General features: G+C 48.0%; 1 protein-coding gene across 5 annotated transcripts; it reads right to left on the reverse strand.

The window, feature by feature from the left end:
* Positions 1-610: 610 nt before the first annotated feature.
* On the reverse strand, positions 611-17,513 carry RAD21L1 (RAD21 cohesin complex component like 1). Of its 5 annotated transcripts, none has more exons than XM_075582137.1 (14): positions 17,372-17,513; positions 15,214-15,410; positions 14,854-14,983; positions 14,630-14,729; positions 14,281-14,381; positions 13,948-14,118; positions 13,278-13,385; positions 12,077-12,193; positions 6,463-6,692; positions 5,806-5,905; positions 5,432-5,541; positions 3,656-3,724; positions 3,362-3,421; positions 611-1,989 (listed from the first exon to the last, which is right to left on the reverse strand). In XM_075582137.1, the coding sequence occupies exons 2-14, from the start codon at positions 15,355-15,357 to the stop codon at positions 1,801-1,803; spliced, it is 1,629 nt and encodes a 542-aa protein (XP_075438252.1). In that variant the 5' UTR covers positions 15,358-15,410; positions 17,372-17,513; the 3' UTR covers positions 611-1,800. The 5 variants fall into 5 exon arrangements, with proteins under 5 accessions (XP_075438252.1, XP_075438249.1, XP_075438250.1 ...); XM_075582134.1 differs by having other exon boundaries at positions 12,077-12,196; XM_075582135.1 differs by having other exon boundaries at positions 12,077-12,196; positions 15,214-15,390; positions 17,372-17,486.
* Between the last annotated feature and the right edge of the window lie 1,310 nt (positions 17,514-18,823).

An 18,823-nucleotide genomic window follows, 5' to 3' on the forward strand; every position in this document is an offset into this window, starting at 1 on the left:
CTAGACAGAAAATGGAAACTGGTTTCAGGTCAGTGTAACCCTACACATTCATTTGCAGGGGAATGGGTGTTAGGTGGGGCTAGTTAAATATTTACCCCTGTTGCCCATGAATTAGTGGGGGTAGACCAGGGCAAAACTGAACCCTGCAGAGAGTATTCGCCCCTTGTGTTACACTGTATGTAGGGGCCTCAAAGGCCAGAATACTGACTGTCATGTTGGCAACATGTGGAAACAAAGCTATTGTTTGATATAGTTTTGTTTTTCATGTGAGGTGGGTGGAGATTTTGTTTATCGAAATGTCAAATAATGCTTTTAAAAAAAGAAACGTACAAATGTGATTAGGAAGAAATTATCCTGACTTGAGATATAAGCAGCCTTATCGCAGGGGTGCCCAACCCCAGTCCTCAAGGGTCACTAAGAGGTCAGCTTTTCAGTATATCCCTGCTTCAGCACAGGTGGCTCACAGGATGACTGCACCACCTGTGCGGAAGCAGGGATATCCTGAAAACCTGGCCCGTTGGTGGCCTCGGAGGACTGGGGTTTGCCACCACTGCCTAATAGACAATAACACATGCTAGTCTCAAAATCAAACAAAGCTCAAGCATAGATATACTGTTTATAAAGATTTATATATTTACACAAATAAATGTCATATACAAATATCACTACATATAACACTGTTGAATACATTAGACACCACTCAGCTGTGGCACAGGATTTAATTTCGCACAGCCCCCCCTAAGATACAATGCCTATGCTGGCAGCATTGTTCAGCTATTTCAATTCTGTGCCCCCCAAAAAATTCTGAAGCAAAATGGGGAAAAGCTCCCAAAACACACACACAAATAGGACATCTTATTCTATCCCAGAGAACGTATTAAAACTGATACAAACTCTCAAAAAAGATAAACTGATATTGTGCTTAACGTGCAGTGCTGGGGAAACTATTCCTACAATGTACATAACCTGCAGGCTTCTGCAGAAGTGAGGATGCTACAGGAGAATAGTTACATTGAACAGGTATTACAGTGAAAAGCCATTTCTTAGGTGTTTAAAGCACTGGATTGCAGTCATTTCACAGTAGCGATGGAACATGTGGTTGTGGTTTAGTTCGGATATCACACCTCTGTATCATACATAATAAATGTCCATAGGAAATAGAAGATGTACAGTACATAGAGGATATACAGTGAGGCTAGACTGCTTATGGATGCCACATGTTACCTAATCTTTAGTGTGTATAATACACAGATCCTTTGTTATTCTGCATAGTGTCGTCTTGTGTATATCAAGACATTAGATGTTGTAACCACTTCCAGCTTCAACTGCAGACCAGTAGGACCGACGTTCATGTCCTGTTTGGTTAATGTCGCGTTACCCTGGTATTAGGAGCAATATGGTGTAATGTCAATGACATTGTGTTTCCATGTGACTGCGGTCTTTTGAAGTGTGGTGTCACCAGAACCACTTCTTGTCATGACGAATTGTGGCATGTGTCTATAAGTTCCTTCTGTACACAATACAATGGTATTTTAGGCAGGACATGGGACAACCTGTGTTTACATACGAGTGGGACACGTGAATGCACATTGAGGACAAACACAGAGTATAGAGAACATAAATAAAACACGCATGAAATCCTGTAATTATTCGATGCCTGCGTGATTACAGGTCAGCCACTCCCAGGAAACGAGGCAGAGGTATCCTTCATGCTGCTTCTAAACTATGACAGGGACGTCATTGTACCTTTACCACAGTATTTGTCAACCACTGAGTACTGTATACAAATAGCCCGCCGGCTCAGAGGCTGTGGAATGTAGCCCCGGGGGTTGCAATGATGTCACTATAAGGGCGGATTTGCTTCAGCTCGATGGCCGACTGCTTCTTCAGCACCAGGAAGCTATAGAACTTGGCTGACGCTTGCTTACGGTAATTGTTCCTGCAGAGTTTGAGCAGACTGAAGGAGCTCAATCCAGACTGATTCAGCATCTGTGTGAGAAATCAGAGTACAGATTATCACTGCTGGTGTACAGGGAGAACACAGTACCTGCTGTTGGAAAAACATTGCAGAACCCGAGCACAAGTCTTGGGCCTGCAGCAGAACCCGAGCGCATGTCTTGTGCCTGCTGCAGAACCCGAGCGCATGTCTTGTGCCTGCTGCAGAACCCGAGCGCATGTCTTGGGCCTGCTGCAGAACCCGAGCGCATGTCTTGTGCCTGCTGCAGAACACGAGCACAAGTCTTGGGCCTGCAGCAGAACCCGAGCACAAGTCTTGGGCCTGCAGCAGAACCTGAGCGCATGTCTTGTGCCTGCTGCAGAACCCGAGCGCATGTCTTGTGCCTGCTGCAGAACCCGAGCGCATGTCTTGTGCCTGCTGCAGAACCCGAGCGCATGTCTTGTGCCTGCTGCAGAATCCGAGCGCATGTCTTGGGCCTGCAGCAGAATCCGAGCGCATGTCTTGGGCCTGCAGCAGAATCCGAGCGCATGTCTTGGGCATGCAGCAGAACCCGAGCGCATGTCTTGTGCCTGCTGCAGAACACGAGCGCATGTCTTGTGCCTGCTGCAGAACACGAGCGCATGTCTTGTGTCTGCTGCAGAACACGAGCGCATGTCTTGTGCCTGCTGCAGAACACGAGCGCATGTCTTGTGCCTGCTGCAGAACACGAGCGCATGTCTTGTGTCTGCTGCAGAACACGAGCGCATGTCTTGTGCCTGCTGCAGAACACGAGCGCATGTCTTGTGCCTGCTGCAGAACACGAGCGCATGTCTTGTGTCTGCTGCAGAACACGAGCGCATGTCTTGTGCCTGCTGCAGAACACGAGCACATGTCTTGTGCATGCGGCAGAACCCGAGCGCATGTCTTGTGCATGTGGCAGAACCCGAACGCATGTCTTGTGCATGCGGCAGAACCCGAGCGCGTGTCTTGTGCATGCGGCAGAACCCGAGCGCGTGTCTTGTGCATGCGGCAGAACCCGAACGCATGTCTTGTGCATGCGGCAGAACCCGAGCGCGTGTCTTGTGCATGCGGCAGAACCCGAGCGCGTGTCTTGTGCATGCTACAGAACTCGAACGCATGTCTTGTGCTGCAGAATAGGAAGCCCTGAGCACCAGGCCGTGGAATCCGAGCACAGGATCTGCATGAAATAACTGCCACGTCATGTTCTGTTTTTCCACTAGTAAAGAATCATTACAGAAGGTAAAGAAAGATTTACAGTTTGAGAAGAGAGATCTTTGCCACGGCCCGGGACAGAGCTCCTGGTGGCAGGCCTTGGACTTCTCATTTAACACATAACAAGAACCCCAAACCTGGTACAGAATTATAAAAAAAACTACTTGTTAAATGTGACCCATTGTATCTTACTCGCAGACTTCTCAGGAGTTCCATTGTCCTCTTGTCATCGTGATCGCTCTCCACTGTCTCCTGGATGGGGCAGGATGCGCAAAGCAATAAATTAAAGAGTGTTGTGCGGCACTATGCATCAAAACAGGTTAAAACAAGGCCTGCAGAAGCGCAGTGCATTCTTCAGTACAGCTGCGTGTACTGCAAGGAAAGCAAGACTGTAAATATTGGTAACACGTGGGTTAGCATGTAGAGCTGAAGTCAAACTAAACACGGAGTATTGGCTTCCTCTCCGCTTAAACACAGAGCACTTACAAGGTGTTCCTCTGCAGAGCGACTCGCCTTCTCCTGCACCGTGGCTTCTGACAGCAGATCAACGCCTCCCTGGGAATACACAAGAGGGAAGTTACCTCCTGCTATCCTGCACTCACCTTCTCGTCAAACCCAAGAGCTCAGAACAGTGTAGCGCATGGGTCTGCCACTCCAGTCCTCAAGGGCCACCAACAGGTCAGGTTTTCAGGATATCCCTGCTTCAGCACAGATGGCTCCTGTGCTGAAGCAGGGATATCCTGAACACCTGATCTGTTGGTGGCTCTTGAGGACTGAAGTTGCCCACCCCAGGTGTAGCGTGTGCACACACAGAGCCATAGGAGCAAGGATCTCCAGATCCTGCGCCATTGCAAAGGTGCAGTTTGGTCATTTTAGGACCAGATCCACCGAGCTCTGTTAAGTGACTTCACTCCGGTTTAGCGCCTTGTTATGTCTTAACGGGCATCTTCAAAGCCCAATAACGCAAGTCCTGTTTACGGTCGGAAAAAGCATTGCGTGAACTATTAGGACCACAAGTGATAATTATATGCAAAAGAGACATTCCCCCCAACAGGGCAAACCCACAAAGGGCCGTTACGGTTAACGCAGGAATTTAACGTGACATTTTGGTCGTTAACAAATACACAGTTAACAATTTCAGTTGGTCAAACAACATGGCGGTTAGTGACCCCTTCTCCGTTTTCAAGCTCGCCCATCCCACCTTTTTAATGGCAGTTCTTGCTAAGCTCCGGTGAAGGACCAGTCTCTCAAAGGCCTCTCCCTCCGTTGGAGAGGTTAGGAGAGCTTTGTTACAGGTGCAGCAGTGTTAGGACTTACACTTAACGTTTGGACTACGCTCGTGAGACATACGACGGTTGTTTTCCCACGATTAACTATGCGTTCACCTCAGGGAGACATAATGGACGGCTTTAGGTAATGTTCCCTTATGAGACCCGAGTTAAAGCTGCAGTTCAAGCTGTCGTTTTTCATTCAATGTGTGCCTCAATACAATCTGCACACTGACAAGTGATTGGCTAAGTTGCTGATCCATCCGTTCTCCTGTAAAATCGATTTCACTAAATTAAATCGGGTTCACTAAATGCATCTTGGGTAATCTTCTGCTGCACCGACAGCCAAAGTTCTGTGGAAAAGATCATGTGACCAGGCCGGCACTAAATTCAATTGGTTCACTGCTAGAGAGGGCAGGGCTCAAAAAGGTGATGCTGTTTCAGAAGGGGAAGGGGATGTGACTTTGTATATGGTTGCTATAGGAACAAAAATTCTTGTTCCATTAGATTACAATAACAATGTCTTTAAAATTGTAAAAAAAAAAATTAAATGCTACAAGTATTTTCTCACAGAACTGATTTATATAAAAAATAAACTCACATGTTGCTTGAACTGCAGCTTTAAGAGCTTTGTGGATCTGGTCCTTAGTCCCAACCCGAGAAAGAAGGGTCAATATAGATTGGGTCATAGCAGGTGTTGGCAACTCCACTCCTCAAGGGCCACCAACAGGCCAGGTTTTCAGGATATCCCTGCTTCAGCACAGATGGCTCAATCCCACACATGCTGAAGCAGGGATATCCTGAAAACCTGGTCTGTTGGTGGCTCTTGAGGACTTCTTTATTTGAATCAGAGTTTAGTGCAAGCGAAGGGGTTAAACTTCGCTTGACTTGCGGTCTTGTTAAAAGTCAGGGTCCCACGTGAATGCCAAGAACTGCCACACTCGCTGCGCCACCGAACACAAAGCAGAACTGCCGGTATCCGTCAGCGGCTCACGTTTTCTGGTGTGTGAGGCTCTATCCGTGACGGCTCGTCTGTGCATGAGGAGCCGGTGTCCGTCAGCCTGCTCTCCTGCGGGTAACCCGGTTCCTCCAACAGCGTCGTTTCTACATTAATCAGAAGCAAAAGTCCCGTCTCTCATAGAATACACAGAGGCACCAGCGCTGGAAGGTACAGGCTCTGTGATTCCCACTCACCAAATACATCCGTTCACTTCTTACACTGCACTAATCTCAGATTATTAATGCCAATCACACTGAAGCTACTGTGGGTGCAGCACTTGCCAGCTCTGCACACTGTCAGTACAATGTGAGATTGGTAAAGGCAGGAGCAGTGTTACCCTCTAGTCAATGTTAGGTGAAAACTCATACCCATCCCGTCTGGTTGCTGTCGCATTCTCTCCATCTCCGGTTCTGCTCGGCCTTTCCTGACATTCTTGGAGCCGTGTGGCAAGAGGCAACGTGTAAATACCTGAAACAAGGGGTCACGGGTCAGTGGGTAAAGGCGTGGCCGTTATGGGGATGGCAGTGGACCGCATCAGTGGAACGGAGTGAATAAATGGAGGTGTGCAAGAGAAATGCTCGCAGATTAGACTGATGCAACCTGGGAAATCTGTAGTTCATATTCTGTAATCGCTCTGCATTGCGCTGAAGTCTTCCTTTGGAAACCAATGATGCTTCTACCTATCGCTCCCAATGCACCAGGAGAGGATGCAGCTGCTCATGGAACCCGGGAGGAGGAATCTGGAGCCTGTCTAGATGTAGTTCTGCAGTTGGCTTTGAGCCAAGAGCTATTTTCTATACCCTTTTGTGGAGGCCATAAGACTTTCAGTAATGTCCTATCTCAGGCATGGCTTAAAAAAAAGCAGGTTAAACATGGAAATAAATCTGAACGTTAAAAATTACAGTTAGCAACAGCATAATTCACAATATTGTGAGCAAATACAACAACAAAGCAAAGATGAGAATAATGAACGTTTGTCACCTTCAGTCAGGAAGGTATTGAATGGGTGATCAGAGACAGCTCACCAAAAGCAGGTCGCTGTTGATCAGAGGCTGGGAGGGGTTGGACAGCAACCACTCTATCCCGCCCATCTCCTTCCATTGCATCAGTTTGCGGGTGGGAGGAGCGATATCCACAGAGGTCACGGTGTCTGTGAAATCCATCAGCTGCTGGCGCATGGTGCCACTGCTCAACTCCTTCTCACCATCCACAAGCAGGTTCCTCCTCCTCTTACTTCTTTTCCTCTCCACAGGCGCTAAACACAAGAAATCAGTCTTTAGGGCTCGCTCCCGAGCAAGGTTACCCGTCTTTCAAAGGAAGCATTTCATTCGAAGACAATGATTATCTTAACTCTCGCGCCAACCGATACCCCTAATATCCTTACATTTACTCCTCACGTCTCTGTATGCTTCCCAACCCCACAACCTTCTTTCTCACTCAATAACCGGCAGTACTGTTACCTCTCACGGGCACTACTGCTACGTCTCATTCACTAACCAGCAGTTCTGTTACCTCTCACGGGCACTACTGCTACGTCTCATTCACTAACCAGCAGTTCTGTTACCTCTCACGTACTAATTGGCAGGAATCTGGCGCTTCCGTCGGACAGCTTCACTTGGTTACCCGCACCATGTTAGGTCGACCCAGAGTTAAGGAGGCTTCGGTATGCATCAACCCGGTAGCCCTCCTGGTACTGATGGTCACCGGGCAGATGCTGCCGTCCGTAGTCGTTGAGTTCCATCTGGATCGTGGCGACTCGTTACACCCTGCCAGTGACAGCACCCATCGGGCAATCGGGACCCGGAGCTTGGGGAGGCTGATGGGTGATCTTGATGTGCTGCTCCGATCTCGGCGCCAGTCCCACACAGGCGATGGGATGTGGTGTGGGGATAAATGGCCCGGAGCTGGGGGAGCATCAGGGCAATCCAGCTAGAGGTGGTCCGTCTGATTGCACCACCTCTCGTGGGCAAACTGCCAGCCGGGATCTGGAGCTGGGGGAAGCGGGTCGGTTCTCCGGGAAGAAACAACGGTCTTTTCTGCGAGTAGAGGTGTTCGGTTGGTGGAGACCGAAATGGTTGGCTGGGGTCGCCGGTGGAGCCGTGGTCGGGCTGCCTTAAGTCAATCAAGGCCAACTCTCAGGTCGTGGCCAACTCGCGGTCCGTGGCCCAATCCCGCACATCAGGTATGTATTTCTGCAAAAATTGCTCTTTTATGAGCAGGTCAAGGAGGGACTTAAAAGTCCTCACTTTGCACCCGGATACCCACTGCTTCATGTTGTGCGATACAAATTCCATATGGGAGTCCTCTAATCCTTTGTCCAAGGCTCTGAACTGGATCTGGTAGGTCTTGGGGGGGGGTATCTCGTAAAGAGTGATGAGGGGTTCCTTTACCAGCAGGTAATCGCCGGCATCTCCCGGTACGCCTCTGCTGCTTTTCTGCTCAGTTGGATGGAGAGGTACTTTACCCAGTCTTCCTCGTGCAGTTAATGGAGGAAACACTGGTGTTCAAAGGTTTGCAGGTACCCACCGGTGTCCTCGTTGAATCTGGCAAAGCTGCTGTAGGTCAGACGGGGATGACATCTTACCTGGGAGCTGTGGGTCGATTATCGTCTTTCCCATCTGTGCCGCCAGGATCTGGAGCGCTAATCAGTTGCATCTCCACCATGGGCCCTTCTCCTAGGGCGGCCAAGGTTGCGTGAGTATGGGTCGGCACTCTCGTCCTCCGAGCTGGAGGACAAGATCTCCGACACGGGAGCTGGGAGGGGATTCTCCCCAGACTCCACTGGGGCTATTTGCTGCTGTGCTTCATACCGGACCAGGTCCGCGACCATGTCCTTCTTTCATCAGGCCCTCCGTCGGCAGCCCATACCCCTTGCAGCGAAGCGTAACCAGATCCTTGTTCCAGGACTTGTATTGCGATGCCATTGTCTTGCTCGAATCTTTCTTTCATCGGCTAAGATAACTACTGGGGGTTGAGGTGAACTATGACCGGGTATAGAGTCCCTGCAACACTGTTCTGCAATCTCGAAAATCAAGACCTTCGCACTCCGAAATACCACAGAGGACTTTGGCCCTGAGCATTGCAATCCCACCACAGCCACCACCGAAAGTCTGTCACGGGAGACCAGGACAACTCATCGGGTTCATAGCACAAGACAAGACGAAGGAATTAAAGCAGTGTTATTATGGCCGGAGCAAACAGGCACAATACAAATACAGAAAGGAGCTCAAACTCACCAAAACAGGGGTTAAGGGAGGGGGGAATCCTAGCTACCTAGGTGCTGGGCGCTGCTTCACAAGGCTTATCCAGAGCAGCTTCCACGTTCTGTAGGGGGTCCGGTCTCAAGACCTCGGGGACGCTATTTCAGCATTGAGCATTGAGCCTCGCTTAGTGATCTTGAACGCTAACTCCAGGATCAGCTGTGGAGCTCGCTTACCCTTTACATACTTTCCTGTCTCCATAGAAAAGCATGGAGGAGGAGGTGCCAACCAATCACAGCGTGGATGTTACACGATGGCCAATCACAGAACGAGGCCTCGGCTGTGATGGACCAATCCAGCCCAGGGCGATGACTGTGCGTCTGGGACAGCCCAGGGGTGGGTTTAAGGAGAGCAGGGATTTCAAACCGGTCAATTAGAACAGCGCCTACGGGGCTTATACCCAACAACGGTTCCCCCAGCCGGAAGGCTATCTCCTGCAGAGGCGCCTCAGTGTCTGTGATGAACAAAGGCTCCGCTCATCGAGCCAACGTCTCTCAGACAAGAGGGCCGCCCATCCCCACTCTCACATTGTCCCCAAGCACTGCACCTCTGCGCCCATCCCCACTCTCACATTGTTCCCAAGCACTGCACCTCTGCCGCCCATCCCCACTCTCACACTGTTCCCAAGCACTGCACCTCTGATCCCATCCCCACTCTCACATTGTCCCCAGGCACTGCACCTCCGCTGCCCATCCCCACTCTCACACTGTCCCCAAGCACTGCACCTCTGCACCCATCCCCACTCTCACACTGTCCCCAAGCACTGCACCTGTGCCACCCACACTCACTAACCCGCAGTGCTGTTACCTCTCTCTCACTAACTGGTAGCACTGATACCTCTCATGCACTGTGTGTGTGTGTGTGTGTGTGTGTGTGTGTATTGCCCACAGCTGTACTTAGCACTTTGCAAGAGAGACAATACAGTACAAGGAATTATAGTATAATAAGTGCAACAGATAAGATGAGACAATAGGAAAGGAAATCCCTGCCCCAGAGAGCTTACACTCTTAAGTGGTATGATAGGAGACTTACAGAGACAGCAGGTGAGGGAATAAGTGCTGTAGATGGCAGTCATTGGTAGGAGCGGCTGTGGGACAGCGGCCATGAAGCCAGGCTCTTGGGATGCTTCATTTAAGAGGTGAGTTTTAAGGTTTGTCTTAATGGTGGGGAGAGAAGGTGCTCGGCTCATGCTGAGTGTGAGGGAGTTCCAGAAGTAATGCCAGAGATCAAAGCCGATATGTAGGAAGGAGCAGATGAGTGGAGAGCCTTTAAATTAAGTAGGAGAACTTTGTGGGTGACCTGAAACTTGATGGGAAGCCAGAAGAGGGATTTAAGGAGGAGATTTGCAGACACTGTTTTGGGATAAAGTGACATTATTCTAGCAGCAGAATTTAGGATGGATGGCAAAGGGGAAAGTTGCGAGGCAGGGAGGCCTGTTAGCAGTATGTTACAGTAATCCAGACGGGAGAGGGTAAAGGCATGCAGTAGAGTTTTAGCAGTAGCGTGACAGAAGAAAGGACGGATCTTGGCAATATTATGGAGGAAGAAGCGACAAGTTTTAGCCACGCCGTGAATGGAGAAGGAAAAGGAGGAGTCAAATGTTCCTCCTAAGCGACAGGCTTTGGCACGAGGATAGATGGTAGTACCGTTTACAGTGATGGGGATATTGAACCAGGTTTAGGGGGGGATATGAAGAGCTCAGTTTTAGTCATTAAGTTTAAGGAGACGAGCGCCATCCACAAGGATATGGCCCGGAAGTAATCAGAGACTTGGGACTGTATTGCAGGTGTGAGGTTGAGATAGATAGATAGATAGATAGATAGATAGATAGATAGATAGATAGATAGATAGATAGATAGATAGATAGATAGATAGAATCTCTATGCAGATTCTATCTAAAGCCAAAAGAGTTCATCAAGTCAGCAAGTGATAGTATGTAGAGAGAGAAAAGGAGAGGTTCCAGAACAGAGCCCTGAGGTAAAACCAACAGACAGATCAACAGAAGACGAAGACATGTTGGCCTCAGAGATAGAAAATGTGCGATGAGAGGTAAGATGAGAACCAGGACAGAGCTTGGTTTTGCAGATACCCAAAGAGTTTAGAATATAAAGGGGAAGAGAGTGATCGACAATACCGAAGGCAGCAGAGAGGTAAATGGAGCAAATGTCTTGAGAATAGCCAGTAGAACCGGTAGGAGGGGGTGAGTGGTGAGTGGTGGTGGATGATAGGAGGGGGTGGTCACAGAGTGGAAAGGGGGAGACAGAAATCAGAAAGGAAACTGTTTTTAGCAAAGACCAGGTCTAAATGGTGACCATCCTTGGCGGTACTGGAATTGGTCCACTGGTGGAGACCAAAAGGAGGAGGTTAATGAGAGAAGGCGAGATGCCCAGGAGACTGAGTCCCCCAGCAAAAGCATAGGAGACTCGGAGAGAAAGAATAAAAGCCAGGATTCAAAGTGAGAGAGAAAGGTAGAGGATGTATAGGTCGGTGGTCTGTAGAAGAGAGAGAAGAGACAGAAGAAAGAGAGAAAAAGCTGGATAGCATGAACCTCAAAAGGAAGAGAAAGAAACACATGAATGTCTAGGGCGGAGCTGATATTGGCAGCGGGAGAAGAGGTGAAACCTACCCCTCCACCCCCCGGCCATTGAGGCATGGAGCGTGAGAGGGAGAGACCACCATAGGAGACAGCAGCCCCCACAGCAGTGATCTTGTGAGACCGAGAGCAGAATAGGCCATGTACAAGCAGAGCCTGTATTGTACGAGTCTCCCATTGTATACATTGTACTTGTACATTGACTTATCCTGTCACTGCTATATCTGAACGCAATGTCACACGCCAGGGTAAGGACACTTTAGGACATCCCCACTGTGCATTACAAACACATCATGTGGTTCCCAGTCTGACACAGGTCCTGCAACAGCATCTGAACCTCAAGTGTTTCATTATTTTATTACTAAAGTGGTTTACCCTATGCTAGGCGGTCTAGGACATTTGCTCACGGCCGTTTCGCCACCGGCACCTCGCCGCGACTCCTCCGCCGCTGGCCGCTAAAGTAAACCCCCTACCTTAACTGCTAAAATCCCTTAAATTAACCCCCTACCCTAACCGCTAAAACCCTTAAGTTAACCCCCTACCATAACCAGTAATAAAACTTACCTTAGAAGCATCTGGCAGCGGGGATTCCAGCGGTGAATCGGCTGCGGCGGAGGGTCAGCCTGCGGCGAAGCGTTGGTGACCATTTGGTCGTGGCGCAACGGCTGCGACCAAATGTCCCATCCCGACACCAGGAGCTCTCCTCCAGCCCACTCCCTTCTGCAGGCAGGTACTGCTTGGTTTGAATAACTGATTATATCCAACATAAAAGTGTGAAACATGCACCTGAAACATCCACAGGCTCCAGAACGAAGGCTTCCTCTTCATTAGACAGCAGCGTCGTGTGGTCAACCAGATCATCGTTTGCTCCCGGCTGGTCAGGAACCGCACCCTTCAAACCGACTGCTGATATCACAGAGAATACACGTATGTATTTAGTTACAAAACATCATGCATGGATGTAAACATTACATGTCTCACACTGTGAAGCGTGCTGTCAACCAGGAGTGGTCAACTCTAGTCCTGAAGGGCCACCAACAGGCCAGGTTTTAAGGATATCCCTGCTTCAGCACAGGTGGATGCTGCTGCAGGGACTGAGCCCCCTGTAGTGAAGCAGGGATAGCGTTAAAACCTAACCTGTTGGTGGCCCTTGAGGACTGGAGTTGGCCGCCCCCTGCTGCAAACATTTGGTAGCAAAATGGACAGACTAAGTGGACCAAGCAGTTCTTTCCTGCTGTCAGTCTCTATCTCGTTCATGCTATTATATTGGTTTGTAAAGTATTACGCAGTTTTTATGTGCACGAGTACAGATGCTCCAATACCACTAGGATTTCAACGAGGGCGAGCTCCATGCGGCAGGCTATGCCGATGAGAACAGCGTGGCGACTTATAGATTGAAATACTGACAATGACATGTCTGATTGGGCCGACACTGACAGATCTATGGGGAGTTCATGGTTTCGTTCCGTCTTTGTCCTGAAACACATGGCGCGGCCCTAAATTGGGGCAGTATCCTGTGTGGAGCGACTGCTGCTATTAATGTACAACACGGAGCATCTGAAGGCCGCCGCAAAGACTGTGTGTGACGTGGCTCTCTGTGATCAGCGGACCTCAGCAGATAAATAGATGGGTAATGGTGTGATACCAGCACAGGAGATCTCTTTCTCCTTTACATAACCACCGTAGCCGGCAGTTTTCTTCCGAGTCCCGTGAGAAAAGGACAATGAAAGCACCATAGAGCTGCGTGTGAAGTCACGGCAGGGCAACGAAGTCTTCCTTGAGGATTTGTAGCGCTAGGTCAAGGCGCTACACGGCATACCGGGATACAGTATATGGTAATATCATAACTTCTGCTTTGTGTTCCAGTCACAGTGATGTCCATATTTCATAAGCAAATTATAATGCCAGCAATAAACACAGTCACGCAGTCTCTTGTTACACGTGTGTATTTAAAAGGGAGCTGTACATTTGCAAATGTATCACCTACCTGCGGGATAGTTCTCCTCACTGGAGAGATCAGGCGGGAGAGTCACCTCCTTGCTCACATCTATACTCTCTGCGTTCAGGGCATTGGAATCAGCCACTAACAGTTTGTCTTTGAAATAAAACAAAAAAATAAAAAACATTTCTAACAATGAGCTAAGAACAAGAATGAGTAAAAAAAATATCACAATATTCCTCAGGTCGTTATGCAGACAAGTGTAACAGACAGACATCCAAGAATTGCAGGTCTGGGGGGCTGCTGGTCTAATGCAAAGTTAAATTACTAGAGATGTTACGCTAACACAACTCAGATACTACAGCAGCATGTCGGCAGTCGCCCTTCACATGCAAATCGTGTCTTGGTTAGCGAGAGATTATCTGCTTTCTCCCGCAGATAACCTTGCAACTCTGGTGAACGTTTGTTGTAGATGTGTGTCTTGTGATTTGGCACAAGCCATGACAGTAATGTTAACCCAGAGGTGGGCAACTCCAGTCATCTTCAGGATTTCCCTGCTTATCCCAGTCTTGGACTGCACCACCTGTGCTGAAGCAGAGATATGCTGCAAACCTGACCTGTTGGTGGCCCTTAAGGACTGGCGTTGCCCATCCCTGTGCTAACCCCATAGCCCTGCAATTCAGAGATACCATTGCAATATCTGTGTGTGAACTCTCACCAAACACATCTGCTGCCAGACCCTCATCTCCGAAGCCATCCTGGGTGAAGGCGTTTTTCTCCTCCTCGTGGAGGCTCGTGGAGCTCTGCTCAGGCAGAAAGCTGTCGTTGGTGCTCATTACGATGCTGCCATCAAACGAACTATCGTGTCTGAACACCTCCAGGTCCTCCCCTGTGGGATATTACTGCGTAAGACCACCACCAAGTGTGGGGAGCCTCAGCTAGAAGAGGGGGTGCTGCCTCCACCCTCTCACATCTGCTCAGTGTACCTGTTCTCCAACAACCTTATACGTCGCCCGGTGTGACATTTACACCGAGCTGATCAAGTTCTCACCAAAGCCTCCATGAAGAATATCGCGCCCGTAATCCTCTCTAAGTGTGATGTCCTCCGCTCTGCTCTGGTTCAGTGTGAAGTGCTCAGCAACATCAATTGCACTACGGGGAGACACAAAACATCGCTTGCATTGGATTGTGGCGCCCAGCAATGGGCAGGACAAGCGGAGGTTGTGATTGGCATTGTGTCATGTCACCTCAGAAGAGTAGGGCACAAATACTGAGCTCGTCCCCTCTTCCATTGTATCTTGAGCACTGCAGCGATATTGTGTTCCCTACACTACTCATCTGTGCCCTAATATTAAATCAGAAGATACACTAATGGGAGTCAATGCGGAAGAAAACATTACTTTAGATCCGGCAGTTGGATGTCAAAATCATAAAACTCCTCTGGCAGGGTGATGGCGTTGTAGGTGGCTTCCTGATTGTCTTCGGGGAGATCCATGGCCCCTGGGGAGACATACGAGAGTGGAAAGTGGGTTCAGATTGCAGTTCTGTGTACACAATGGGGAAATTGTGATCCCCTTGAAAGTGACGGTGAGTGCCGGATCTGGCCATGGAGGCCGCAGGTTACCTGGGCGGAAGGCCATCTTCATTTTGATGAAAGCTTCATTGCAGTCGGACAGAAGGTACTTTGCCTTCCTGTGGTAAATCCGTACAACTCCCAGCAGCAAGTGCCCTGATGTCCTCAGGGCGATGGTCACCTGTCAAGTTGGGAAGTCGGGACACAGGTCTCTTTACAGGGAAGTGCCACACAAGCTAAAATACAAATCACTGGTACCTTGTTAGGACATACACAGGAGGCGGGGGGGGGGGGGAGGGGGAGGGGACTCGCCTCCCTCTCCTATCCCTGGGACACCAGTCTCCACATCTTGTCCATCCCATTAGGATACCTTTGCTGCCACCCATAACCTGACACCGACACGTCCCATACCTTCGGGAACATGATGCTTTCAATGGTGGTTTCCAGATTGCACTCAAATATGTGCGCCTTGGTCAGCTTCTTCTCCCAGTGGGCTGCCAGCCATATCTTGGCCAGTGGCCCACGCTTGCTCAAAAGCAGATGGGCATAAAACATCTTGCAGGAGAGGCGCCCGCGGGTTCACAGAACCTGCAACGGAGAGAACCCAACTGGAAGCAAAAGCCGCCTGTGTTATCGTTACGTTAAATGTGTTCATCTGTTTACAAATACAAACCAAGGGATTTACCAACAGCAAGCAACCCGAATTCACCTTCATTTTTATTTGTTATACCTTCCAAAGCTACATTTTTACAGGGAGGGAGATCTATGCACTGTGGGGTTCCTATGGGACGGACAGGCTGAGGCTGGAGGTGAAGGTGCCATTTAAACAGGAGCGGTGCTGTGCACCAAACTTATCTGGAGCCGTGATATTTCGTAGGCTTGTGTAAGAGGAGCGGACAGGGACTTGTAAGTAAGAGCCCCCCCTGAGCTCTGCGGTCTGTGCCGCTGTGAGCAGTTACACAGATATATACAGAGTATTATGGGGGGGGGGGGGATATATACTGAGTATTATGGGGAGGGGGATATATACTGAGTATTATGGGGAGGGGGGGGATATATACTGAGTATTATGGGGAGGAGGGGGGGTATATACTGAGTATTATGGGGAGGGGGGGGATATATACTGAGTATTATGGAGAGGGGGGGTATATACAGAGTATTATGGGGAGGGGGGGATATATACTGAGTATTATGGGGAGGGGGGATATATACAGAGTATTATGGGGAGGGGGGGATATATACAGAGTATTATGGGGAGGGGGGATATATACTGAGTATTATGGGGAGGGGGGATATATACTGAGTATTATGGGGAGGGGGGATATATACTGAGTATTATGGGGAGGGGGGATATATACTGAGTATTATGGGGAGGGGGGATATATACTGAGTATTATGGGGAGGGGGGATATATACTGAGTATTATGGGGAGGGGGGGATATATACTGAGTATTATGGGGAGGAGGGGGGTATATACTGAGTATTATGGGGAGGGGGGATATATACTGAGTATTATGGGGAGGGGGGGATATATACTGAGTATTATGGGGAGGAGGGGGGTATATACTGAGTATTATGGGGAGGGGGGGATATATACTGAGTATTATGGGGAGGGGGGATATATACTGAGTATTATGGGGAGGAGGGGGGTATATACTGAGTATTATGGGGAGGGGGGATATATACAGAGTATTATGGAGAGGGGGGGTATATACAGAGTATTATGGAGAGGGGGGGTATATACAGAGTATTATGGGGAGGGGGGGATATATACAGAGTATTATGGGGAGGGGGGATATATACAGAGTATTATGGGGAGGGGGGATATACACAGTGTATATGGGGGATATCTATATAGTGTACTATAGGGGTGTGGACATATACAGTGTATTATGGGATATATATATATTATAGATTATTTATATATACACAGCACAGGTAATATGTGTGTGTAGATTTGGTATATATGATGTATATATATATATATATATATATATATATATATATTCTGTGTGTATATATATATATATATATATATATATATATATATATATATATATATATAATCAGTGTATATTTTGTTTATTGTCTGTGTGTGTGTGTGTGTGTGTGTGTGTGTGTGTGTGTGTGTGTGTGTGTGTATATATATATATATATATATATATATATATATATATATATACACACATACACTCTGTATATATTGTCAGTGTATATTTGGTGTATGTATATATATCTAAAAAAAAATCTGTGCTTATATTCTGTATATATTGTCAGTGCTTATATTCTGTATATATTGTCAGTGTTTATATTCTGTATATATTGTCAGTGTTTATATTCTGTATATATTGTCAGTGCTTATATTCTGTATATATTGTCAGTGTTTATATTCTGTATATATTGTCAGTGTTTATATTCTGTATATATTGTCAGTGCTTATATTCTGTATATATTGTCAGTGTTTATATTCTGTATATTTATATATATTCAGTGTAACCCGGGGCACTGGTTTCATTGCTGGTCCTGGCCCCGGTGTTTCCGGTCAGCGGGCCCGGTGTCCTCCTCTCACCCCCGGTTCCGGTGTCTCCGGGTCTCCTCAGCCGAGCCGGTCCTGCCCCGGAAACCGTTACACGGCGCGAGGCGGGAAACGGGCAGTGCGCGCCAAAACTCTGACCACGTGACCCGGGGTAGCACACAGCCCCCCGGTATTAATAGTCCCCTTTACTAATACAGAGAGCCCCCAATAACATAGAACCCCTCATAATAATACAGGGAGCCCCCCCCCCCCCAAACAACATAGAACCCCCATAAAAATACACAGCCCCAATAACATAGAAGCCCCATAATAATACAGAGGCCCCCAATAACATAGAACCCCCCAAAATAATCCAGAGAGCCCCCCCCAATAACACAGAACCCCCCATAATACAGAGAGGCCCAACCAATAATATAGAACCCCCCCCCCCATAATAATAAACAGAGCCCCCAATAACATAGAACCCCCATAATAGAGAGCCCCCCCCCAATAACATAGAACCCCATAATAATATGCGGAGACCCCCAATAAGATGGAACCCCCATAATAATAAAGAGGCCCCCAATAACATAGAACCCCCATAATAATACAGAGGCCCCCCAATAACATAGAACCCCCATAAAAATAATACACAGAGCCCCCCATAATAATCCAGAGAGGCCCCCAATAACATAGACTCCCCCATAATAATCCAGAGAGGCACCCCAATACCATAGAACCCCCCATAATAATACAGAGACCCCGATAACACATAAACCCCCATATTAATACAGAGCCCCCCATATTATGACAGAATCCTATAATACTAGAGAGACCCCAATAACACAACCCCTATATTAATGCACATACCCAATAATAATACAGAGTACCCATATTAATTAAAAAAAACAATATAATTGTGCCAATAACAGAACCCCATTAATAGTCCCCCAATAACACAGAACCCCACTAATACAGAGAGTCCCCCACCCACTACAGTCCCTCAAAAACAGACCCACAATAACAACCTCCAAATACAGAGTCCCCCAATAATACAGGGAGCCCCCCAAAAATACAGAACCCCCAATAACACAGATACCCCCAATAATACAGATACCTCTAATAGTACTGTGAGCTCCAATAATAGAGACCCCCACAAATACAGAGACCATTCAGTGCAAAGAGTCCCTAATAATACAACCCCCCAAAATAGAGTACCCTAAATACAACCCCACACATATAGCACTCCCCAGTTACAGAGATGTTCCATATATTAACCCGAAATAGTTATACCATGAATACAGATCACCCCAACAATAAACGCAGCTCCCCATCCTTATAAGGACAATCTAAGCCAAATGTATCTTACGTTTACTAATTGCCTGTAAGTGGCTATAGAACAAATTATACAACCGCTAGGAACGGAAGGTGTGACGACTTTAGTGACCCCTATGCGTGTGACAGAGGGACAAAAAAACAATGAATTCAGCTCGTTTGAGATTCAGT

The sequence above is a fragment of the Ascaphus truei genome, unplaced genomic scaffold, assembly GCF_040206685.1.
Source record: "Ascaphus truei isolate aAscTru1 unplaced genomic scaffold, aAscTru1.hap1 HAP1_SCAFFOLD_1927, whole genome shotgun sequence".
NCBI lineage: Eukaryota > Metazoa > Chordata > Amphibia > Anura > Ascaphidae > Ascaphus > Ascaphus truei.